The sequence below is a fragment of the Protopterus annectens genome, chromosome 7.part1 (assembly GCF_019279795.1).
Source record: "Protopterus annectens isolate FY-2018-M chromosome 7.part1, PAN1.0, whole genome shotgun sequence".
In the NCBI taxonomy this organism is placed as follows: domain Eukaryota; kingdom Metazoa; phylum Chordata; order Ceratodontiformes; family Protopteridae; genus Protopterus; species Protopterus annectens.
The window spans coordinates 523,332,131-523,358,108 of NC_056740.1; the positions used below are offsets into that span (position 1 = coordinate 523,332,131).

Genomic DNA, 25,978 nt, shown 5'->3' on the forward strand with positions numbered 1-25,978 from the left:
TGATCACTTGCTTCTTATTTTCTCCATAGTTCCTCTCAAGGTCATACCATTTACACTGCTTAGTTACACCATTTTTTCTGCTGTCCTTGGTCTTTTTATTTCCTCTTTAACTTCCATGTCTCTTCTTCTCTTTTCAGCTTTTACAGTTAAGGGTCGCCACAGCAGAACATTGGTCCATAGAACAATTGGCAGTAGAGTTTTTATGGTGTTGAGTTGCCAGCCCAGTACCCAACCTTCCACAGAAGACACGCGCACACACACACACACACACACAGCCAATTTAGAGTGTCCAGTCCACCTGCAGCATGTCTTTGGGATGTGGGAGGAAATTGGAGCACCCGGAGGAAACCTGCAACTGCAGGGAGGACATGCAGACTCTGCACAGAAGGCACCCCAGCCAAGAATCAAACCGGAGAACCTCTTGCTGTGAGTAGGCAACGCTAACCGCTGCACCACTGTGGCCGCCCTTTTAACTTCCATGTCTACAGTGAATTATTTTCTTTTTTGATTTGCTACTCTGAAGTATCTCTATAATTATATGTTGAGTCTGTGTGAGTGCTTCCTGGAAAGGATTATGTCATCCAGAGTGGGATTGTACATTGTATCTGTTGCTTCCAGAATACGCTTTGGCACATTACAGTTGAGTAAAATTAAGCAGTTTCTGGTTGTGGATGGATGCTTTTCTGTTTTTATTTGCTCATCACTTTCTTTACATTGTTACACTACAAATTTTTCTGAAATGATTTCTTTTAAACACTCTGTCTTTATAAATGTGTTGTATTCTAATGTAAATAATCTATAATTTCAGTATACATATGTTTAATATATGTACTCAAACTTTTTTTTTTTAGATTTGGGTGCCACGACTTGCACAAAGCTTGTTGTCCGCTTTAGCAGATGTGAGATTATATTGTTTAGTAAACACACTGGAAAATGCAGAGACCGCAAAATGGGTGGTAAGAAGTAATATCTGATTTACTCTTTCATCTGCATTTGTTAACATGTTCGTTATTTGTTAGTTTCATAAAAATATTTACTCAGTCGCTTAGTATGTACTGTTTTTATTTCATAGAAAATTGCAGCCTTTTTTGTCCTTAATTGTTTTTATTGTGCAAAAAAATTATGTGCTGTTATGTGTTTAATTTGTTTAAGGAGTTAATATTAGAAGTCACATTTGGGTACTGCAGAAGATGCCGCACCTTTAGGCTTTCTATTAAGGTGTTGGGAATTTTGTGAGTTCTGTGGTGCAAATGGATAAAGTCCTGAGTACAGCTTGGGCACTGGAGACATTGGGTGGGAGAGCAGGAATGAGGTTCCTGCTGGCTCACCTACCTGGAGAAGAGGGAGGCAGCTCGGTCCCCTGTGATAAATTTGTAAATTTGTATTTGGATACTCCTTCTGGGCCCATCTCATTTGCTCACTCGACTGGGTACAGTGAGATCAAATTCTAATTTCAGGCACTCCTACTGTGTATAAAGAGAGCATTTGGGAAGGAAAAAACATTTCTAAGCTTGTTTCCTGCCTTTCCTGTAAGTAGTCTAGCCCACATACATGTTTGCTGTTTCTAGGCCTATTTGTAAGCTTCTGAGCTCCCAAGCCTTTCTGTGTTGGAGGGAAGCCTTATAGCTTAATTTTGTTTCTTAGAATTAGCCAGTTTTTTAGTTTCAGCACTCAGATCTGTTTCTTTGAGCTCAGCACTTGTTCAGAACTTGTAAGCACTAAATAAGCTACAAATTACTACAGCACTCAATTTTCCTCACTTGTCTAGAGAAAAGCAGTTTTTAGTACTTAATAAATAAGCACCTATCCAGGCATGTCTAAGGGTCAGCTCCCGGTGTTTTCTCCTGCCTACCTGATGAATCTGAGCATTTTGGGACAGTGCAGCAATTGCCTCATGTACACAGACAACCGTCTCCTCCTACCACCTAACACTACAACCTGTGAGAGATGCACTTATATAGCCAAACTGGAAGCAAAGCTCTCTTCACCCAAGACTGGACTAGACAGTCAAGAGGAGAAGGTAAACACCTGCATTACACCACACTCATCACATAGTCCCTCCAAACCTACACCACCAAAACACACACAGAGAAACACAAAACACACACCTACATTCACGGAGGCTCTCAATAAAAACCTCCCCCAAGCAACAGGGACCTCCAAAGCAGAAATGCAAGCAAACTCCTCCCCCCCAACACAACCCAAATGACACACAGCCGACAAACTCAGTGTGCCACTCAACCACAGCCCATAAGGCATAACAACATACCCAACACTCTAGTCATAGGTGACTCTATAGTCAGGCACACTGATGTTGCACTCACCAGGCTAAAGAAGGAGAAAGTTACTGTCAGCTGCCTGTCGGGTGCCTGCCAGGATCCGCCACATAACGCACATACTCGGGTCACTCCACAACAAGTACAAATATGACTCTGTCATTGTCCATGTTGGTGTGAATGACCTGAGACGTACCTCCCTGGACTACATGAAAAGAGACATGGAGGAACTCTCCGATCTTGTAGCACAGGCAGGTATGACCCTAGCCCTGAGTAGCATACTGCCATCACCCAGAATGATACCACAGTACAAGGACAAAATTATTGACTTCAACAATTGGCTAAGCTTCTGGTGTCATTCTAAGGGAATCCAGTATTTGTCTGCCTGGGATGACATGATCAACAGACCACGATGCTTTGCCAGAGATGGCCTGCACTTGTCGCCTTTGGGATTCCGGATATTGGTTAAGGCTCTTGCCACCCCTGTAGTGCCTTTTTTAGGCAAGGTTCAAATGACAAATTCACCACCGTAACAGGTACAAGCAAGCAAAATCTGAGGGTAATGCTACTCAATGCTAGAAGTCTAAACCTCAAAATGCACTCACTCAAGGCACTCCTTAAAATGGAGAACATCGACATCTGTGCAGTGACAGAGACCTGGTTCAAAGCTCCAGAGAGCACCCCTGCATTACCAGGCTATAATTCATACCACACCTTTCGGCCACCTAACCTGGATTGAAGCACTAAAGGTGGAGGCGTGTCCATATTCATTAAGGATATCCACACCTCCAGGCTAATTGCACAGCATAATGCATCAGAGATTATCCAAGTGCAACTAACTCTGGGCAAGACTGCAATCCAAATTGTAGCTTGCTACAGACCTCACCACCATGCCCCAGGATTCCCACTCCTCATTTCTTGATGCACTGGAAAATATTAGGGTACAACCCAACACCCTAATAATGGGCGATTTCAACTACCTCACCATTAACTGGGAAAACCACTCGTGTACCAACTCTTTTGCTCACCGTTTTCTGGAATTCATAAATTCCAACACCTTGGATCAACTTATTCACACCCCCACCAGAGGCAGCAATATCCTAGACCTGGTCATTATCAACATGGGAGACCGGTGTTCCACACCAAAGGGCAATTCCTCGTTGGTTAGATCCGACCACAAGCTAATCACCCTAGACATCCACATCCCGCCCCCTCCCCCCATTAGGGAAACCATCGTAAAAAACTTCTCCAAAGCCAACTTCACACTTCTTAAGACAGAAGTGGCAAACTTCATGACACCCATGCAGATGGACAATAGAGGTATGACTGCTGAATCCTACACAAATGCACTTTATAAGCACTTTCACGAGTGCATGGATCGTGCTATCTCTAACAGAACCAAGATGCTAACCTCCAAAAAAAGGAAGCCAATCTGGTGGTCCTCTGCCATAAACAAACTCTAAAACAGAAGAAAGAAACTGTTGCAAAAAAGTGTAAAATCCCACAACTGGAGGAACTCCCTGGTCAGCCTCAGTAAGAAACTGAGATCCCTCATAAAATCCTCCAAAGCTAGTTACGAAAACAAAATTGCCACTGACTCTAGAGACAACCATAAAGCATTCTATAGCTATGTCAAGAATCTCAATAGCAACACTTAGATCTGCTCTGAGTTACAACACAATGGCACTAAATATACAGAACCAACTGATATTGCTGACATCCTGGCAGATAGGTTCATTGCTAACATTACCTCCCCCCTCTCACCCCCTAGAGGGCCCATCTCTATAATGGAAGAATGCAAAGTTCCTGTAATCACGGCTGCACAGGTAAAAAAAAACACTCTCCAAAGCCAAGAACACAGCATCCGTGGGACCTGACAATATCCCAGGCTGCGTGCTACACGAATTACAGAATGAACTGGCACCCCACCTAAGTACCATGATCAATCATAGCCTCACCTCAAGCTTTGTGCCCACTGAATGGTGCACTGCAACAATTATCCCACTCCACAAAGGGGGAGCCACGATGGACCCCGGGTACTACCACCCCATTAGCCTGACGAGCCTGGTCTGCAAGGCCATGGAATGTATCATTACAGATCTCATAAACAAAGACATTGGTAATCTCCAAACTCTGAACCCCACCCATTTTGGGTTTGTAAAAGGCAGATCATGTCTCCAAAACCTGACAGACTTCTTTGAAGCAGTCACCAAAGCCATAGATGAGGGTAAGGTGGTTCACACAGCCTCTCTAGATATCACCAAGGCTTTCAACACCATCCCCCACTCTGGAATTATAGATAAACTCACTAAACTAGGTATAAATCCCTATGTCACAAGATGGGTTGCCAACTGGCTCTCAGACAGAACCCACACTGTGAAAGTAGCATACTCCAACTCCAACATCAGACCAGTGACAAGTGGATTACCACAGGGTTCAATCCTGGGTCCTCTCCTGTTTGGTATCTACTTCTCTGAAGTACAGGCTAACACAGAAGGTCTTTGGCTAATGAAGTTTGCAGATGACTGCAAACTAGGAGCCATAATCGAAACTCCTAACGATGTAGACATCCTACAAAAGGGCTTCACTGAGACAGATGCCTGGTGTCAAAGCCATGGCCTGAAGCTCAATGCCAAAACGTGTATTGTCATCACCTTTGGTAAAAACTCTGTACCCATGGACTACCACATAGGTGGTAGTCTACTTAACACCAAAAGTGTGATAAGAGACCTTGAGACACAGGTGGACAGTAGTCTCTCCTTTGATAATCACATCACCACAGTGGTCAGGAAATCCTTCTACATGGCACACCTCATCACAAAAGGTTTCTCATCCAGAAAAAAAGAGGTCATTGTTTTCTATACTCATCACTCATTAGACCCATTATAGAGTACAACGCCCCTTTTGGTATGTACCTCACAAGACATCTACAACAACTGGAAAGGCCACAGAAATACCTCACAAAGAAGATTACTGGCCTCAAACAGATGCCCTATATTCAGACAGTCTCAAAAAACTGCAGCTTTACTCCATTGCATATCGCCTACTCAGAGGCGATCTCTGCCTAACATACAAAGCTATGTCAAACCCAGAGCTGTTGGACATGCTCCACTTAAAGAAATCCTCATCACAATAAACAGAACATGCTGGAGGGATAGATTCCTGTCCCAGAGACTTCCCTTACTCTGGAACAGACTACCTATCTATGTCAAACAGAGCTCCTCATTAGCACTCTTCAAGAAAAATCTTGATGATTGGATGGGAAATAGGAAATTTACCCCGGGGAATCACTTCTGTGGCTCTGCTCGACAGGGGCACTGGAAAATAATTTTCTTGGGTTGCGAAAGCTAAGGTACATTTTTGTCTGATCTTATATAGGCCCTAGGGCCAGTAGCCTAGTAGGAAGGCCCTTCCTCAATTCACACTTTGGTGCTAAAGGTATATAAGATGAATGGTTTTAATGTATTTCTGATGAAGTCTATGGTTTTATGGATGAAAACGTGTGGTATCTACACCGTTAAAGAGCTTTGTACACTATTTTTGCTGGGTGCGATCTCTGCTTTTTTCACCTTATCTGGTTACCAGTAGCCTAGTACCTACCTATGAACCTATAATGAACCCAACAATGTGTCTGAGAATGTCCAGCATAAGGATCAGGATGTGCTGCTTAAACAGCAAAGTAAGATGGAGTCAGTGGGGCTGAACATGAGCAGAAGCCTGTACACACAATGGTTCAGGTAAGCAGTTATGCTCATTAGGACTGCCATCACACATCTCAACTGTGCGTCATTTTCCCTCATATCATTGCTCCTGTCAGATTTTCTGATTTTTCTGGTAACTCGCTGGGGATTGTTGTTAGTTAATAATGTAGGGCATCAGAGTTTCATACTTTTTCTTGTTCAGAAAGTGAATGTTGATGTAAAACATGTTATTTTACATTTTTAAGTGAATTAGTCTTTTTCTTTTTCTTTCGGCTGTTCCCATTAGGGGTCGCCACAGGTGATCATCTGTTTCCATTTCTTCCTGTCCTCTGTATCTTGCTCTGTCACACCAACCACCTGCATGTCCTCTCTCACCACATCCATAAACCTCATCTTAGGCCTTCCTCTTTCCTCTTATCTGGCAGCTTCATACTTAGCATCCTTTTCCCAATATACCCAGCATCCCTCCTCAGCGCATGTCCAAACCAATGCAGTCTCGCCTCTCTGGCTTCGTCTCCAAATCGTCCAACCTGGGTTGACCCTCTAATATATACTTATTCCTAATCCTGTCTACCCTCATCACACCTAGTGCAAATCTTAACATCTTTAACTCTGCCACATCCAGCTCTGACTCGTGCCTTTTTGTCAATGCCACTGTGTAATAACACTGATTTTGAGCATTTGTTCCACCATTATTATTGGCTTTGTCTACAACTCCTGAGCAAAGAAATAGAGAGGTGTGGTTGGTTGTCATAGTGGAACAGGAGTAATCCCCTTCCCTCAAAAAAAAAAAAAAAATGCTTGCCTAAGTGATAGTTTCACCATTACAAGTCAGGGCATGGGGAATCTGATGGTTGACAGACAGTATGAGAAGAATCACCAAGGAAAAAAGTCCTAGAAGATTTAGCAGTCATAATTAAAAGTATTAAGTTTTATTTAGTAATTTGTTTATTTGCATCTGTCATATATAGCACTGATGCTTTTGACAGTCCTATTTACCCCAGTTTTTTTTTTTATTCTCAAAAACTGTGGGAAGGACTGCCCTACATATTAGTGTTGACACAACTTCTGGCAACAGTTTAAGGATCATTATCCTTCTATAATTGTTTCCTGCTATGTGAGTACAGTTCATAAGGTTCCTGTGTGAAAGCTTTCAGCAGTGAGTTTATAACACTTTTCACTGTTCAAGAGCAAGTCTGTATGTTACATCTGTTAGTGTCACTAACTCACATACACCTTTCATCTTCTGTTTTGTGCTCAACATAGTACCATGCTTATCAGACATGTAAATGGTACCGTGCTTATTGAACTTGTAAATGGCTGTGCATATTGGACTTGTAATTCTTGCTCACCTTGTTCAGCATCAAGAGATAGAGCTGCAAGGGCCCTTGACTTCCTTATTCTTCTGGGCTCTTCAGAATTGTAAAAGCGATCTAGGAGCTCAGTAGTATGAGGCAGATGTCCATCATTAGGATCACTGCAGCAGTAGCCTAAGCTGCGTGGGTTATATCCTGCTCAGGATACAACAGACAGCCTGCTTCCAGAGCTTTTTAGACACTTTCCATGTACCCAACCTATTAGTTATCTCAAGCTGAGCTGACTAAAATAGAGGCTTGGGTGCTAAGCTCTTCAGAACCTTCCTGTGCCGAAGAGAGAGCTCTTCTATTGGCTTTCAAGGATGATGGATAGCTATCACGTGTTACATTGTTGAGGACAAAACAGGACATACTGGAGGGATAGATTCCTGTCCCAGAGACTTCCTATACTCTGGAACAGGCCACCCATCTGTGTCAAGCAACGTTCTTCATTAGCACTCTTCAAGAAAAATCTTGATGAGTGGATGGGAAATAGAAAATACACCCCGGGGATCACTTCTGTGTCTCTGCTCAACAGTGGCACAGGAAAATAACTTTCTTGGGTGGCGTAAGCCAGGGAACCTTGTTGGTTAGGCTTACGTAGGCCCTTGGGCCGGTAGCCTAGTACCTACCTATGAACCTATAAAATAAGTTCCCTTCAGAGAAAAAAGTTCCACTTTACTTTTTATGACAGAAAATGCACTTTGTCTGTAAAACTTAATTTAGCAAGCTAGGAAAAAGTTTTAATGACCATCTTGTGACTTGTTTTTAAACACTTTTATTGAAATATTATTTGTGACATAGGCAAATTTGGATTTCTATAAAAGTAATCAAACCATATTAATAAGTTGACATTTACAAACATTATACATAACTAACATATTTTGTTACATATCATATAGTCTAAGTAGCATTACATAAATTATTCAATTCCTGCCTCTCTTAAACCTCATTCCTCCTCCAAAACATTTTTCTGCATGTATTATTCCCACAATTTCCATTTTTTCTGTGTAATTTATTCCTGTCCTTTTTTAAAGATCCATTTCCTGTTCTTTTACTCTGTTAGTTTTCACTACTTCAAATATAGTCGGTTTAGATGTTAATTTCCTTTTCTAGTAGTTGCTTTTTTAGCAGTCATCAGAGTTAAACTCCACGATTACTTAGTATGTCTAGGCAGTTCAGATCCTGTATCTCAGCTCAAAAAATAATTTATTTTATTATTTTATAATAATAATATATATAAATAAAAATAATAGATATGATAAAAATAATTTAATAATTTATTTTAAAATGTTTACACCAGTTTGCTCCCCCAGTATTCCTGACAGAGTACTCTGTAGGGAAACTTTAAAGTCTGCCAATTGATTGCACTCCCAAAACATATGTTCCCAGTTACTTCTTTCTCCCCATCACACTTCCATCATTTGCCATCTACCTGAGGAAAAATTCTTTGCAGTCTGATTGAGGTATAAAAGTGTCTATGCAAACACTTCCAGGCAAAAATCCTAAATCTTCTAGATTTTGTTGCACATTTGGGAGCCATACATATGTCCTCCCATTGTTTCTTTGTGAATTACATATCTAATCTCTCTCTTCCCAAGCTTTTCTGACCTCTTCTAATTCATTCCTGTAGTTATTGTGTAATATTTTGTATACCCTACTAATTATTCCTTTTTAACAGCAACTTCTATTCTAGATTTATTTAAAAACTCAACCAGTTCAGGTCTTTCATTTAGGATTCCCCATTCCCTTTCCCTTTGTACTTTGCCCTTCCTATCAGGGATTGATATCAATCACTAGCCTCCAATCCAAATGTCTTCTTGACCTCTTCCCATTCTGTTTACCTTTCCCTATCTAATTATTTTTTCCCAGTACCTTAGTTCCTTTCCCAACTTCCTCCACTAAATTCCATTCGCCTCTTATCTATTCTCTTCCCCTAATTGCAGTCATCCTGATCGGCAGAATCACCTTTTTCCATTCCCATGTTGGCTTAGTTCATAGAATACTTTCTGCTACTTTATAAATATAATATTCTGTATGGCTGCTGTTTTTCTCCTTAAGGATCTGCATCCAAAGTCACAATGTTTCTTTATTTCTTGAAACCCCCCCCGCTTCATCATCATCATCCTCACTTTCCACTTTCTGCTTGATGCTTGAGTTTTGTATATCAGCCTTAATTGTGTAGCTCTGAAGTATCCATTAAAATCAGGTAATCCTACACCACTTTGTTCTATAGGAAGGATCAGCTTATCCCACTTGACCCTTGTGGTCTTCCCCTCCCAGATAAAATCCTTCAACTCTTTATTAATTACTGTCCACAACTTCTTTCTGTTTGCTAAAAGTATGCCTGTCTCATATATAAAACTAAAGGGACTCAAAAAACATTTCACTGCTTGTATCTTGCTACCCATATCCATAAAAAAGAGCTTCCAAAAGAGTTTTTGTTATCATTTGTTTAGTCTCTTCCCATATATCATTAGCTGCCGTAACAGAATGCTATTAACCCATACTCTTAAAATATATAATTTTATCATGTCCACATAAATATGGGTATTGCTGAACCAGTTCGCATGTGGGTACATAGTTTACAGTTATAGGCTTTGTTTTGTCATCATTACTTACATAGCGTGAAAATACTTAAAACTCTCTCAGAATGTTCCACAACAATGAGATGTCCTTTTCTGATTTTATCAGGTACAAAATAACATCATCTGTAAGTAAGCCATATTTTCGTGATTACCATACCAATTATATCTGTGAATATTTGAGTCCCTTATTTTCTTTACCAATGGCAGCAAATACAATGGAAAATAACAAAGTGGAGAGAGAGGACTCCTCTGCCTCTATCATCTGTTCAGACACAACTTATCAGAGAGGAACCCTCCCACTTTGAATTTTGCCCCCATCCCTCAATTATCCTTCTAATTAACCTTACAGTTGTATCAGGCAATGCAAATGTTTGCATTGTCCTATTTATACAATCCCGGCTTACTCTGTTGAACGCTGCATCAAGTCCACCAATAACAGTGGTATTTTTTTACATTCTGCTTCCAGCTGGGTCATCTTTGTTCCATTAATGTTGTCAAATGTTTGCCTCCCCTCCGTAAAGCCACATTGGTCCAGATCTATCAATTTTGGTATTATAGACATAAACACTTTAGAATCATGGTTTAAAATTTGAAATGGGCTTAAAGAAAACTGGACCAGATAGGTCTTTATCGACTTCAGGTATTACAGCCACCACAGATTTTTTAGAAAAACTCTAACCAGATGTGAAACAAACTTAAACCAAAAAACACTTGTTGCAGTGCCCGTGTAGAACCACACCAGATACAAACTTAATTCAATGAATTAAAGTTTATTATTATTAGTTAAGCGCTTTCTTTCCCATTAATATGGAACTTCATCAGAACAACATAAAAACTCCTGATGAGTTTAAATACACTGTTACTAAAATCACACATTAATCACATCCAATAAAAAACAATAATAATAAATTAACAATAAATTAAGAGAAAGTACTTCATAATTCTTTAAATTAAGAAAAGGATTTAAAGAGTAGGCATCATTCAACCGAGGATGATTCATGGCATTCAGTTTCGACTGCCATTTAAGTTCACATAAATTCAGATGTTCCACCTGGTTGGAGTTTTTCTAGTTTGTGATTCATGTTGTTCTGTCATCCTAGTGCAGCTGTGGACATCGCCAGTTTAATCTCGGAGTATACTCAAGCCATTGGAGACCTGACGCTTTTACTACAAATAGTCAGCCTGCAAATGTCTATGTTTAATTCATTGTCTCATACTTTACAGAGGAACGGAATTGGTTCCTCTACTGAGATTCTTGGACTGCCACTTACTCAACCAACTCTATCATCAGGTCAGGACCACAATCAATGTTCAGGTATCTTTGAATTTATACAGTGGAAAATGAGTCAATTTAATTTGGATCTAGATTTTAATAGACTTTGTAGGAATGCCAAGGTTCCCAATCCATGGGTGAGGTTATTACAGTCCTTTGAAAAACATGCACTAACTTATAAAAGACTTCAGCTTGAAAATAGTTATTTAACTAGTTATTTAACTAAAAATATCTAAATTCAGCATGCACCCAAGGGACTCAGAATGTGGCAGTATCCTAAGGTGTTGCTAACAAACCAGAGATGTTACAGGAGCTGCACAGTGTTTTTAATAAAGCTGGCTGCAAGGTTATGAAAATCATGATTAAGTACAGTATAGTAATGGAGCAGCTGTATTGGCAAATGGGCATTTTGAGTAAGCCTATCCGAGATGATTTAAACTGATGGATTGAGGGAGTTACTTGGATCAAATGAATGCACTTGTATTAGATGATTCATACGAAATAGCATCTCGTAATGAAATTAATGTATTTTTTAGAGTGGATGTAATATTGGAAGATATGTTATTACAAGGTCACTTGACTAAAGCAGATTACTATTATATGACTAATGACAAACAGGGATTGCTAGTATCTTTGTATTCCCAACATACATACATGCTTGGAACAATCCCCCTCAGACCTACGGTACATGATACACATTCTAAGACATTTACATTGCTAAGTTTTTACATTTTCATCTTAAGAATGGTGTAGTGAATATTGTCCAGATTTGTAAGGACTTGTGGCATTTTCTAACATTACTGAAGAACACTAAATTCTGTTCCGATATTATCTTTGTTACGATAGATGTTAACAGTCTCTATACTGTTATACCACATGATGTAGGATTGTCTTGATTTGAAAATCAATTATTTAAGCGGATCAAATTCCATACTGAAAGTTAATACAATGGTGGTTCTCGAGGAAGTTGTACTTGAGAATAACTTTATTTTTTGAAGGACAATATTTTAGGCAAACGACTGATGTGGCCATGGGTGTGGCATATGCCCCAGTGTTTACTAATTATGTCATGGCTGAGTGGGAAGATCAGAATGAATGTAAAAGCACAGGTTATGTGTTGTCTCCTCAGACTTGTGACTCATATTTTGAGGAGAATGTGGCTTTAGTGAGTACTTTTGAAGGATTCTTTTTTTCCTGAAAGCATTTCCAGAATGAATCTATTGTTTCAGTGGAAAAATAGTGATGTTTCTCAGTCTCTTAGCAAATATTATGATTTGCTTCAGTTTGCTGACCCCCAAAAAGCAAACAAACTATAGTTTTTATACACTCATCCCTGACCAGATCCAGCAGGTATTGCTTTAGTGAATCCAGCTGTTGCTAAACATGTGGTTAATATTAATCCATTTCCTTCTGACAAAGATGGGAATGCTTTTTTTTATAGTGCTGGGGAAAGTGTATTGTTGTGCAAGACTTATTCTTGGCATTCTCAACTGTTAAGCGCATATGTTAAAGTTATGCTTGCCTATTGTGGGAATATGAGGAATACTTTTCGCATTTCAGTCATCTTGTGAGGAGAAATCTGCTTTGTGCAATTTCGTTTCTGTGCCTAAATTGACCACCCGCAGTCTGAAATGTGCATATTATTCTGCTGATGTTATTTCAAAGGCTGCTGCCACTTGAACTGTTCTTAGGATCATAAGATTGTAAGAGGTTACTAGACTAATGGCCCTGGGGCCCTTACAAGCCTAGCCAAACGTTTATCCCCAAAAAAGAAACCTTAGTCAGCACCTGTCGCCCCTGTCAGTGAGGGACAAATGTGGTACCCCTGGGACAAATTTGTGATTTCCCATCCACTCATCAAGATTGTGCTTGAAGAGGGTCAGCGAGGCACTCTGTTTGACATGTATGTGAGGTCTATTCCAGGGATGGGGGCAGCCTCTGGGAGATAAACCTGTCTCTCCAGCCGGTTTTGTTGATGTCACATACTAGATTTAGGCCTATCGAGCGGGTAATGCATGAGGAGTTAGACTTACCAAGTAAATTATAGTGATTTGAGCCTGTCCACATAGGACAGGTGTTGGAGGTCATGGATTCTCTGTATGAGGTATTTTTGTGGCCTTTCCAGTTGGTGCACGTGTTTGGAGAAGAACATACCAAAGGGGACTTTGTACTCAATTATGGGTCTAATGAGGGAGGAGTACAGAGAGGTAATAACCTCCTTTTTTCTGGATGCAATCCCTTTACTTATGAAATGAACCAAGTAAAAGGCTTTTCTGACCACTGCTGCCATATGATGGTCGAATGTGAGATTGTTGTCAATCTGGTCCCTCACCATGGGTTGTGTGTCTAGGGGGTTGCCATTGATGTGGTAATCAGTAGGGTCCATGTTTTTGACCGAATGGTATGATAATACATTTTTTTGCATTTTAACTTAAGGCCATGACTTTGGCACCAGTTATTTGTAGCTGTGAGACCCTCTTGCAGTATGTTAACATCATTTGGGAGTCAGTGACAGCACCCAACTTACAGTCATCTGCAAGCATGGTCAGCCACAGGCCATTTGTCTTTGCCTGGACTTCTGATAAGTAGATGCCAAACAGTAGGCATCCCAGGACAGATCCATGGGGGACACCACTAGTGACAGGTCTGCTGTTGGAGGTGGTGGGGCCTATTTTGACCTTGTGGGTTCTATCTGTAAGCCAGTTAGTCACCCATCTGACAAGGTAGGGATTAACACCGAGTTGTGTTAGCTTTTCGATGATGCCAGAGTGGGGGATTGTGTCAAAGGCCTTGGCCAGGTCAAGGTAAGCTGTATGTACTGACTTTCCCTAATCCAGGGCCTTGGTGGCAGTCTTAAAATTAGTCAGATAGGTTTAGTAGGCAAGATCTGCCACTGACAAATCCAGATTTGGTGGGGTTGAGTGTTTGGAGATTGCCTATGTCCTTGTTTATGAGATCCATAATAATACACCCCATGGCTTTACAGATCAGACTTGTCAAGCTAATGGGGCGATAGTTTCCCAGGTCAGTAGTGGTACCACCTTTATGCAAGGGGATAACAGTGGCGGTTCTCCACTCTGCTGGAATGAAGCCTGTAATTAGGCTGTGGTTGAATAGGGTGCTCAGTGGCAAAGCTAGTTCGTGCTGGAGATGGTGCAGAATACAGCCTGGGATATTGTCAGGTCCCGTGAAAGCTGTGTTCTTTGCCTTGGATAGGGCCTTTAACACTTGATCTATGGAGATGTGAGGTGTGGGACAAGTATCAGGGATGTTGACTGGGCCTTTGGGTGGAGGTAAGAGGATGAAGTTTGCGCTGAACCTATCAACTAGCAGGTTGGCTAAGTCGGCAGGATCAGTTTAAGTGGTACCATTAAGTACTAATTTGGAACAAACTTGGCTTTTGCCATGGAGGTTCCTAACGTAACTGAAGAAGGACTTGTGGCTTCCCTTTGTTTCAGAGGCTAGTTTCACCTCATAATTGGCTCTGCAGTTTTTCACTAGTGATCTAATTTGCTTGATGAGGCAGAGGAGGGAGATCTTCCGATTTGGAATTTGTTCCTTTTTACCCATGGACAACAGTTTCTTCCTTTTGTTGTAAAGCCTGTTGATAGAGGATGTCCACCAGACAGGTTTGTGTTTCCTTGAGGAGCAGGTTTTAATTCTGTTGGATATGGCTGAGTCCATGCAGTTGTACAGGTGCTTGTATACTGCACTGGAGTACTGTTCAGCATAGTTGCCTGCATCCTGTGAGGGGGACGGTGGCGTGAAGCTGCTGATACCCTCCCTTAGGAGGGTGTAGTCAGCTTTTGAGAATTTGTTTAGCCTGTTTATGGTTGGGGTGGGGTTGGTTGGGATAGAAACTTTGAATGAGACAGATGATCTGATCTCATCAGGGAAGAACATACGATGGGAGTGGTGCAGTGGTCACCCATGTTGGCGAGAACCAAGTCCAGTATGTCATCTCCCCTTGTGGGGGATGAGACAAACTGGTCTAGTGTGTTACAGCTGATGAAGTCAAAGAATCATTGGGTGAGTGCATTAGAGCAGGAATAGTTCACCCAGTCTATGGTGGTGTAGTTGAAGTTACCAAGGATCAGGGTGTTCGGAGGTCCCCTGATGGAGTCAGGTAGGTCCAGGTAGGAGGAGGAGTGGTGTCCTGAGACATGGAGTGGAGTCCATAGCTGACTATAACTTGGATGGGTGTCTTGCCAACTGTCAGTTGCACTTGGAGTAATTCCAGTGTGTCATGCTGGCAAACCAGTCTGGAGGTGTGCCTGTCTTTATTGAATATAGAGACTCCACCACCCTTAGTCTTTCCAACCTCATTTTGGGGTCAGAAAGTGTGGAATGAGATATAGCCTGTTAAGACGGGGGTGCTCTCCGCAGCCCTGAACCAAGTTTCCTTGACTGCACAGACATCGGCATTTTCCAGTGTGAGAACTTCCAGTGAGTGCATTTTCAGATTAAGGCTCCTAGTGTTGAGCAGCATGACCTTCAAATTGCTGTTATAAGGAGATTTGTCTGGCTACATTCTCAAAACCTTCCAGATGATGTCAAAAATGAAATTTTGAATTCTGTCTTGGATAGCAAACTAGTTTTTGGACCTTCTGTTGCAGAGGTCATTCAAAAAAGTGTGATGAGAGGTAAGCTGATTCAAGGGATCTCTCAGATTTGTCAACCTCCTTCTTTGAGTTTGCCAAGGGATTAATTGTTCTCTCTACAATCTTATTTAAAAAGCAAAATAAACAGACCAAGCAGGTTGCTAGTAAGTAAACATTTAAAAGGTTATGGCAGAGGTTCAAAAAAGAAAAAAAGCAGGAACCCACTAGACCAATGGACAAGTCTGTCTGAATGACCATATGAAGGACTCCCCCTTCAACCCTTAGCAGTACCTTTTATCCTAGAAAGTGTGAACCTCCATTTCTGTCTTTTGCACCTTATGGTTTCAGACAGATGGGTTCGGAGAGTAATCCATCATGGTTACAGATGGCTATCGGAGTCTCCCCCTCGTTTCTGAGGTATTCCTCCTTATCTGCCAGACAGAATTCTTCTTTTCCCTCCTGTCATCAGCATATGCTTGTTCAGTAGGGGATAGCCTTCCCTGCTCAATTAGGGGAATGGTTTTATTCAAGGATGTTTTGGATGCCACAGAAAGAAGATTCTTGAGACTAGTTCTAGATCTTTCCTTTCTAAACCGGTTTATGATAGTGCCCGAGTTGAAAATGTCACTTCATAACTCAATACCCCTTATTCCCGTTATGAGTTTTCTAGTGACATTAGATTTAAAAGCTGCATGTCACCCCATTCCTGTAGATGCAGATTTTAAAACATTTCGTAAGGTTTTCTGTGTCTGGATCAAATTATCAGTTTTCTGCTTTACCTGTTGGTCTATCAGCTGCCCTCAGAGTATTTACAAAGTGACTAGTTTTGCAATAGCCTACTGCAGACTGCAAAGTATTCACATTTTTCTTTGCAGAATCTTTTCCCAAGTATCTTGAGTCTGTCACTTGGATAAGGGATCTCCTACACAGGCTGGGATTCCAAGTGAGAATACAGACGTCTTGACTAACTCCTCACAGGATTATTTTCCAGGAGTGTTTCCTGGGTACCTCAGCTCAAAGAGTTTTTCTTCCACAGGAAAAAATAGATCTATATTAGATATATACCTGAGTTATCCACTCAAACGATCTCAGCAAGGGAATTCCTAAGGATTCTCTCATGGCATGTATGATGCTCATAATACCTTTTGCAAGACTCCACATGAGAAGAATCCAGTGGCACCTGAATTCTTTATGAACCCAGCAACAACATCCCCTACCATTTCTGATTCCGGTTGGGAGGGTTTGTAGTAAGGGAGATTCTGCATTGGAAATACAAGGTTTCTCAGAATCCAGGATGTCCGAATCTCCCTTCCTGCTCCGTCACAGTCGCTCACAACAGATGCTTCAAACTTTGCTTGGGGAACAGTATATATGGGAATAAAATTGCAGGGTCTTTGGAACAAAAGACAGACCAAAACATAAAAGATATGGTAGCTCTTATAAAGTTTCTCAACTCTTTTAATCATCTTAGATCCCCTGGACCACTACAAATGTTTACAGAGAAGACCACAGTGATGTGGTACATAAACAGCCAAGGGGGAACCAGATCTTATTGTCTGGGCAGGCTAGCCATAGTATCCTGGGATATAGCTCACACACACAATCTCCTATCTACCACACAACACAGTTTCCATCCACATCACAGCACTATCACCGCCCTTCTGTCCTTCACTAATCATATCAACCTTCACAGGAATGATAAATATATATCAACCATTTCCCTAGACCTCTAGGCATTTGACATGGTCTCCCACTCCATCCTACTAGGCTTACTAACATCAGTATCCTTCACCTCCTCTACTATTGCCTGATTCAGAAGTTTAATTGGAATGACTGGTGTATATATAAGCTGGTGTGATTTAAAATAATTTATTCCAATGAAGAATCTGTCTGAAAAGAAGTAAAAAAACTTTTTCCAGTTGGCTGCTATTTTCGTTGTTGGTGTTTCTTTTGGTTCAGAAGCTACCTATCTGACAGGCAACAGTCTGTCAAGTAGAAAGGAAATCTGTCTCCAGAACTTCCAACCACCATAGGAGTCCCACAAGGCTCTGTACTGGGCCCACTACTATTTTCTATAGTCACAAATAACCTCAATAGCTCTACACAGCATTCCACTTCTTCTTCTTTCACCAACCGCCTGCATGTCCTCTCTCACCACATCCATACACCTTATCATAATCCTTCCTCTTTTCCTGTTACCTGGCAGCTTCATCCTTAGCATCTTTTTCCCAGTATACTCTGCATCCCTCCTCAGCACATGTCCAAACCAACATAATCTTGCCTCTCTGGCTTTGTCTCCAAACCTTCCAACCTGGGCTGACCCTGTAATATACTTATTCCTAAGCCTGTCCATCCTCGTCACACCCAGTGCAAATCTTAACATCTTCAATTCTGCCACATCAAGCTCTGACTCCTGCCTTTTTGTCAATGCCACTGTCTCAACATAGCTGGTCTCACTACCCTCTTGTAGACCTTCCCTTTCACTCTTACTGGTACTCGTCTGTCACAAATCACTCCTGACACTCTTCTCCACCCACTCCATCCTGCCTGTACTCTTCTTCACCTATCTTCCACACTCACCATTACTCTGAACTGTTGATCCCAAGTACTTAAACTCATTTACCTTCACCACCTCTACTCCCTGCATCCTCACCATTCCTCTGTCCTCCCTCTCATTCACACACATATATTCTGTCTTAGTCCTGCTGACCTTCATTCCTCTTCTAGAGCATATCTCCACCTCTCCAGGGTCTCCTCCACCTGTTCCCTACTCTCATTACAGATCACAATGTCATCTGCAAACATCATAGTCCACGGGGACTCCTGTCTGATCTCGTCTGTCAACCTGTCCATCACCATTGTAAATAAGAAAGGGCTCAGAGCTGATCCTTGATGTAATCCCACCTCCACCTCATATCCTGTACCACTCTTACATACTTCTCTGACACTCCTCCTCATACAGTACCACAACTCCTCTCTAGGCACCCTGTCATATGCTTTCTCTAAATACACAAAGACACAATGCAACTCCTTCTGACCTTCTATCTGTAGTGCTCTTCCCTGGCATGAAACCATACTGCTGATCACTAATCATCACCTTCCTTCTTAACCTAGCTTCCACTACTCTTTCCCATTACTTCATGCTGTGACTGATCAGTTTAATCCGTCTGTAGTTACTACAGCTCTGCACATCACCATTATTCTTAAAAAACACTTTTTCTCCATTCCTCAGGCATCTTCTCACATTTCAAGATTTAATTAAACAATCTAGTTAAAAACTCCACTGCCATTTCACCTAAACACCTCCATGCTTCCACAGGAATGTCACCTGGACCAACAGCCTTCCGTTCTTCATCCTCTTCATAGCTATCCTTACTTCCTTCTTGCTAATCCACTGCACTTCATGATTCACTATCCGCACATCATCCATCCCTCTGTCTAGCCACCAATTTACAGGGTCTTTTTCTCCTCCTTAGTGTCCAACCTTTTATACAACTCTTCCTTGTCTACTTCTTCATTCCACCACCAGGTCTCCTTGTCCTCCTTCCTCTTTCTATGCAGATGATTCAACCCTGATCTGCTTCGCCTCATCTCCCACCACCCTACAAACACTCACTCAGGATATCTTCAACTCTGTAGAAAAATGGATCTCAGGTATCCAACTAATTCTATATCTCAAAAAGACAAAATTGCTACTATTTTCCCCTAATAGATCAAAAAAACCCTCTTCTTTACCATAACATCTAAGGACAGCAGCACCATCTCCCCCTCTAACCACACCAAACTTCTGGGCATTGAAATTGACAATAATCTTCACTTTGATGTCCACATCTCACATACCATAAAACTATTACACAAAAGGCTAGGCTCCCTATACAGGCATAAGTCCTTTCTCTCACAAAAAAACTAGAGTCACTTTTGTACAAAGCCACCTCCTCTCAACTGTAGTATACGCTGCACCAATCTTCACCCAAATCAGAAAGTGTGACCTAGACAAACTAGAATCATGCTACAATAAAATAGCCAAGTTTGCTACTAACTCAACCTATAGAACCCATCACTGTACTGCACTAAAAGAACTAAAATGGCTTGTGTTACCACAGCTACTTAACTATCATACCAGCTGGGCACAGCCTACAATATTCTCAAATACCCAGAAAATAAACCATCAGTATCCAACCTATTTACTGTCTATACTGTAAACCGGTCCTAAGATCTAGTGAAAAATCTCTCCTCTCCATCACCAAGGCTAACAGTAATGCAGGGAAAGTGCTCTACTCCCACACCGTTGCCAGAAATTGGAATTCTCTATCCCATTCCGTGTCCACTGCCCCCTCCATCTCAATATTCAAAAACTCCCTCAAATCACATCTCCTTAGTACCTGGTTATGTCCCTGTATCACATAACCTTACCCATACTGCTATTAACTCTCCAAATTGCTCTCTGATCACCTGCTTGATCTCTGATCACCTGCCTGCTTGTTCATTTGAAAAGTTGAACTTTTAACTGTAGAATTTACTTAATATATTTTCTTCTCTTACCGATGTATAACTGAAGTTGTCATTTTACTTATTTTCTATACCACCATTTATTTGGAGTGTTTTTAGTTATTTCTTGTTATATTACTATGTTCACCATATATGTTGTAACCTGTTTACTACATCTTATTTATGTATTATACTTGCTGTAATGTTTTGTACAACTAGATGCCGGAGCTTTTCTTACCGGGCCTCCACTGAAGACGGACCTGGTCCAGTCAGAATTTCGCGGTTAACAAATGTAAAATAAAATAAATAGCTTTTCATTACAATCTCACTGTACAGAGCAAAATTGTGTGGCAGATGAGTTGAACAGGACTAAGATAGACCCCCTCACAGTTAGAAATTGAATCCGAATGCCTTCCAAGAATTTATCCAACTGTGGGGAGTGCCTGAAGTACTGCTGCTCCAGGAATACATGCAAGAAGGTCTGGAAACCAATGCATTTTCTTTTCCTTGGACTGGAATGTTCCTGTATACTTTTCTACCATTTCCACTAATATCCAGAGTATTTATAAAGACTCTGAAGGAATCCCCCAAGATCATTGTGGTGACTCCCTTCTTGCCCAGGCAGTAGTGGTTCTCCCTCCATCTGGAAATTACCAGTGGCATTTACCACAAGCTTCCTTATGGACTGGCTTTATTCACATAAGACAATAATGTTTGATGCATCCTAACCCCAAACAGCTAAATTTGACTGCCTGGATCATAGAAAAAGGCTACTAAAAGATATTGTTCTGAGAACATGCACCAGGTATAAATGGAGGCAAGAAAGCCTTCTACTAGAAAATCATATATTTGTAAATGGAAAGGGTTTTCTAGTTGGTGCCAAGAAAAGAACCAGCACCCATTCTGGACTAGTGTTTCTCTGATTCCACAATGTTTGTGTGAGTTACTTTCCTGGGCCTGTCCTGCTTCTCAGTCAGGTATATTTTGTCATTCCTTTCAGCATGCCTGCACATGGATCCACCTCTTTCAGCACAATGCGAAAATGTTTTGAAAAGGGTGTTGCATAAGAAGCCTCCTGGAAAACAGGTGGCTCCTTCTTGGGATCTTAATTTTATGTTCGAAAAACTAACATCTGAAGTAGTTAACTTCATTTGCTCAGCAACCTGTGGGTATCAGATTGTCCTCGGATCCGAGCCAACAGCTTTCCAAGCTAAAAGATCCGAGCTCTCGGCTCCTCCCCCTTACCCATAATGCCCTGCCACCTCCCTCCAGTCCCGGATCTCATTTGCTGCGGCTTCTGATAGCTTCTAGCGACGAGCTCTTGGCGTTGGGTGTAAGTTAGAGAATCTTTAAAACTTCTAAGTTCTTTTTGTGTGTTGAGTGATTGTAGTAGGCCCTTAGCTTCTGTCTATATACCTCTTTATCTTTTCCTGTGGTAAATTAGTGTTTAAATTTTACTTTTTCCCTCTCCTTTACTGTGTGTGTGTGGTCGTGCGATGGATGAAGGGCCTAAGACCATTTTTTCAAAGTGCACTGAGTGTGGCCATAAGCTGTCCCCAGCGGATGGCCACACTCAGTGCGTTCTTTGCCTAGGGGTAGGCCACTTGTCTTCTGGCTGCAAAGTATGTGCGGCCTTCAACCCCTGGGCTTTGATGGATAGGAGGAATAAGTTAATCCTGGCAGGCCTTTTGCCCGCGGATTCTTCTTCCTCCTCTCCCTCTAAGGCACCAGCCGCGGCAGTTCCCCCTCCCCTGACTGGGACTCAACCTCCCACTGTGTCTCAGGGAGAAGGGGACTCTTCTTTTAGAGAGAAGAGGCACAAGGATAGGGAATGGCATAAAAGCGATAAGAGGTGGGGAGAGTCTCATCCCTGTGCTCCAACAGCTAAAGTAGCTAGCCCTCCCAGGAGGGTCTCCGGGTCTCCACCCTCTCGGCTCCATTTCCCCCACTTTTCCCCGGAACCGGAGGAGGAGTACCGGTCTCCTTCTAGGTCTTTGAGGCGGCCTTCCTGCCTGCTTCCTCTTGAGATCCACCAGAAGCATGTCTGACGCTGATTTGGACTGGATGATGTGTCAATTCTTGCAGGCCCAGATGCAGATGGGGGTGGTCCTGCCCCCTTTATTTGCCCCAATTGCTCCTTCTCCGATTCGCTATCGGGTTTCGGGTCTTTCAATCTGAGCCATCTCGGACCCGGGTAGTCGTCAGCGCCGACAGTGGTGGCTACTTCAACGCCGACAGTACCCTCGAACATGTCAGATCCGAGCTCTCAGGGCCGAGAGCCGAGCTTCGGAGCCGCAGGGGTGTGTGTGTCTTTGGCTCCATTCTGATCGGTGCTCACAACACGGTCCTGCGCCGGAGCCGAGGGGCTGCTCGAGGGAGAGTGTCAGCTTTTGACGTAGTGGAGAGGGTTCTGTTGAGAAGTTCCAGGTCCCCGGTCTGGACTACGGATCCACCCATCACTCCCACGCTTTTGGGCCTATCTTCCATCGTCCGGCCCCAGGGACAGCCTGTGTCGGTGCTCCATTTGGTTCCCATAGGGGAACAGGACCCCGTTGGTGAGCCCTCCTCGGACAGTCCCTCCTCGGAGGTGTCTCACAAACGAAAGTGCAAAAGGAGGCACATGGGTTCCCTTGAGTCCCTCACGGAGGACACAGACTTAGAGGAAGGGGAAGGTTCCCCAAGGTCACCCCCTGAAGACGTCTCCTTCGGAGACATTATGGAAGTGCTACGCATCAGAGAGGGGGTGGTCTGCCCAAAAACCTTCATCCGATGAGTCGGTGTTTCTGGAAGCGTTTGACGCAGGCCCGTCTACCTCTTGGGTGCCCCCCCAGCTGATCCCCTGATAGACTTGATTACTACCAGGGCTTAGAAGAAGCCGGACACCGTGGAGCCTATCCCTAAAAGGCCAGACAAAATACTCAGCCCCTCTTTTGACAGACAGGCATGGAATAAAGTGTCCCCATTAGATGCCACTAAGAAGGAACTAGCACAGGAGAGTTCCTCGGTCCATCCTCCTGATAAGGAATCTTGGACGATGGACTGTATTGGAAAGCGGATGTTTGCTTCAGCTACCTTTTCCATAAGGGCGCTGGATTACCTGGTACACGTCATCAGGCTCCAGCGGGACTTGATAAAGGAATACGCTGGAGCTCCCCCAGAGTTCATGGCGGCCGAGGACAAACGGACCTTCTCGGCTCACATGGCCACTCTAAAGTCAATTCCTAACACTTCCATGCGACTCCTCTCCCATGCCACGGAGGGAGCAGCTAGAGCTAGCAGAGCGGGGGTCGCCTTACGGTGCCATGCCTGGCTTCGCCTTTGTGACTTTTCAGAACCCTTCAAGGCGTCCTTCGCGAACGCTCCCTTTGATGGTTCTGCGCTATTCGGCAAAACCGTCAGCGACATGCTGCTCCAGAACAAGAAAGACAGGAAGATGCTGTCTGCTGTCGGGATCCACTTCTCTAATCCTCAAAGGTCCTTCTCAAGGAACCAGAGAGGACAGAAGAAGATGTGGATGTCCTTCAAGGATGCATCTGCAGTCCTAACAAATGGGTTGTCCTGCCTCAGACAGCCCTTCGGTCGGCCGGATTCCAAAGTCTGGGTCTGGCCTCGGCTGATGTCGCACTTCACCCGACGTCATAGCTGCAGTTCAGCGGGTATAAAGGCATCAGCCGACGCCATTTTCCTCAGTCTTTCTTGCCGCGTGGCACCCGAAGCAGAAGCTGTTTGCAAGTGCCGGTCGGTCAGAACCAGAGATTGCTACTACCGAAGACTTCTAAAAAGCTAAGTACCCCGTTGGGGACTCTTTCTTGCCTCAGCCCATGTCAGAAAAAGTGAATAACTGTTTAACTTGTGGGAAACAAATACCTCATAAAGATTTCCACTCTTACTGCCTACCTTGTTTAGGCCCAGACCACGACGTAGCAGCTTGTCTAGCCTGTGCTTTTCAACCGACGGACACTTAGACGCCGGTCGAATTTGCTGAGGAGTTTTTCGCCCGCTTTTGCTTACAACATGCCGGAAACTCCGACTTCACAATTAGCTAAAAGCGCAAGGAAAGGACGTCCCGGTTTTCGCCGAAACCGCGGTTAAGTCAATCGCGAGTGTCTCGGTTTCGCTGAAACCGAGTCCTCGGTTCTTCCTTCGAAAGCTTGCCTCCTACCGAGGCCTCATCCAGCATGGCTGAATCTGCTACTGAAATTCCACCTGCTCTTACAGGTTCACAGGATTTATCTGATACTATCCCTTTAGATATATCTACTCCTGCATGTGGAGCTGCTAGGCCCCCTGCATCCATGTCAATTAAGGCTTTTGCCAGGGCTAAAGCAGCAAAATCAACCAAGACTGTGCCTGCTAAGACCCCCTCTCACAGGCCTAGCTCTAGTACTCAAATGCTTAGTCTAGCTGAGGATCTCATTTCTTTGATCAGGGAATCCCAGCCTCACCCTGACAGGGCCTCTCACCCACCTCCAGAGAAGAGGCCTAGAGCAGAGCCCCCTGAGCCAGTTTCTACAGATTACTCTTCTGATGATTCAGAAAATACAAACCCTCCAGAAGGCCCTTATTCTCCTTATGAGGACTCTGATGCAGAAGACTCCATTCCTTCTGCCTCTCCGCCTGAGGAATTTTCTTTTGGGGAAACCTTGCATGCTATGAGGGAACAATTTCAATGGCAGGGCCAGGATTTTTCAGACTCTAGGAAAAGGCTTAGGACCTTTTGCAGTTGCCACAGCGTAGGCCTTAAGCCATTCCACCAGTACATACTGATGGGGATGATGCATTTAATGATGCTTGTACTGCTCCTGATACACTTCCTCCGCCCCTGCTAAGCCCGACAGGTACTACAGGGTTCGGACACACATTATCATTTGTATAAGGCTCCTTTGCAGATCCTGAAACTATTTCACAGGGACCCAAGGCTGTAGCAGCTACCTCTGCCAAAACCCCTCCCTCTGAAAGGGAATCTAGGGCCTTAGAGATGGGGTAAAAAGTTTATACTTCTGCTACTCTTCTAGGGCCTTAAACTGTCAATTCCACATGATTCAGTATCAGGAATTTATGTTAGATCAGTTAACTAAAAAACTGTCCTCGCCTGAACCATTAGACAGAAAGTCTCTTCAGGAAATGGTACATAACATTCAGCAGGTCAGTAATCATTCCTTAAAATGCGGCTATGATGCACTGGAGGCTTCCTTTAGATCAGCTATGACTGGTACAGTGATCAGAAGGCATGCATGGTTAAAAGAGCAGTCCTTACCAGATCATGTAAAATCAAAGCTCCTAGATGCTCCCATGGATAAACACAATTTGTTTGGCTCCCTGCACAGCAGGTGCTGAAGAAGGTGGAAGAGAAAGCAAAATCTGTCCAGACAGTCAAGGATTTCTTACAGGTCCAGCCTCCAAGGTTTAGTAGGAACTGGCCTTCCAAGAATTGGTCCTTTCCAGACACCACCAGAGCACAGAGAGGCAGGAATAGGCCAAGAGGCAGAGGTCAATCCAGAGGTGCCTACAGGGGACGCCAGTGGCAGCCTAACAACCAGCTAAGTACTGCCACAGATCCAGCCACTACCACTTCCACAGGACAATCACAGTGACTTGGCTCTGAAACCGCCTACCAGGGAACAACTAGAAGCACCCTTAGGCGGAAAGCTAGCCTTATTTTCAGTAAACTGGCATTACATTACAGGAGACAAATG

At 43.0% G+C, this 25,978-nt stretch overlaps 1 protein-coding gene across 1 annotated transcript in view; it reads left to right on the forward strand.

Annotated features, from left to right (window-relative positions):
* Nucleotides 1-25,978, forward strand: part of PIGB (phosphatidylinositol glycan anchor biosynthesis class B) — a 369,888-nt gene that overhangs the window by 110,484 nt on the left and 233,426 nt on the right. The window contains exon 4 of the mRNA XM_044078951.1: nucleotides 852-956. Coding sequence (XP_043934886.1) covers nucleotides 852-956 — 105 coding nt within the window. The remainder of the gene's footprint in view (nucleotides 1-851; nucleotides 957-25,978) is intronic.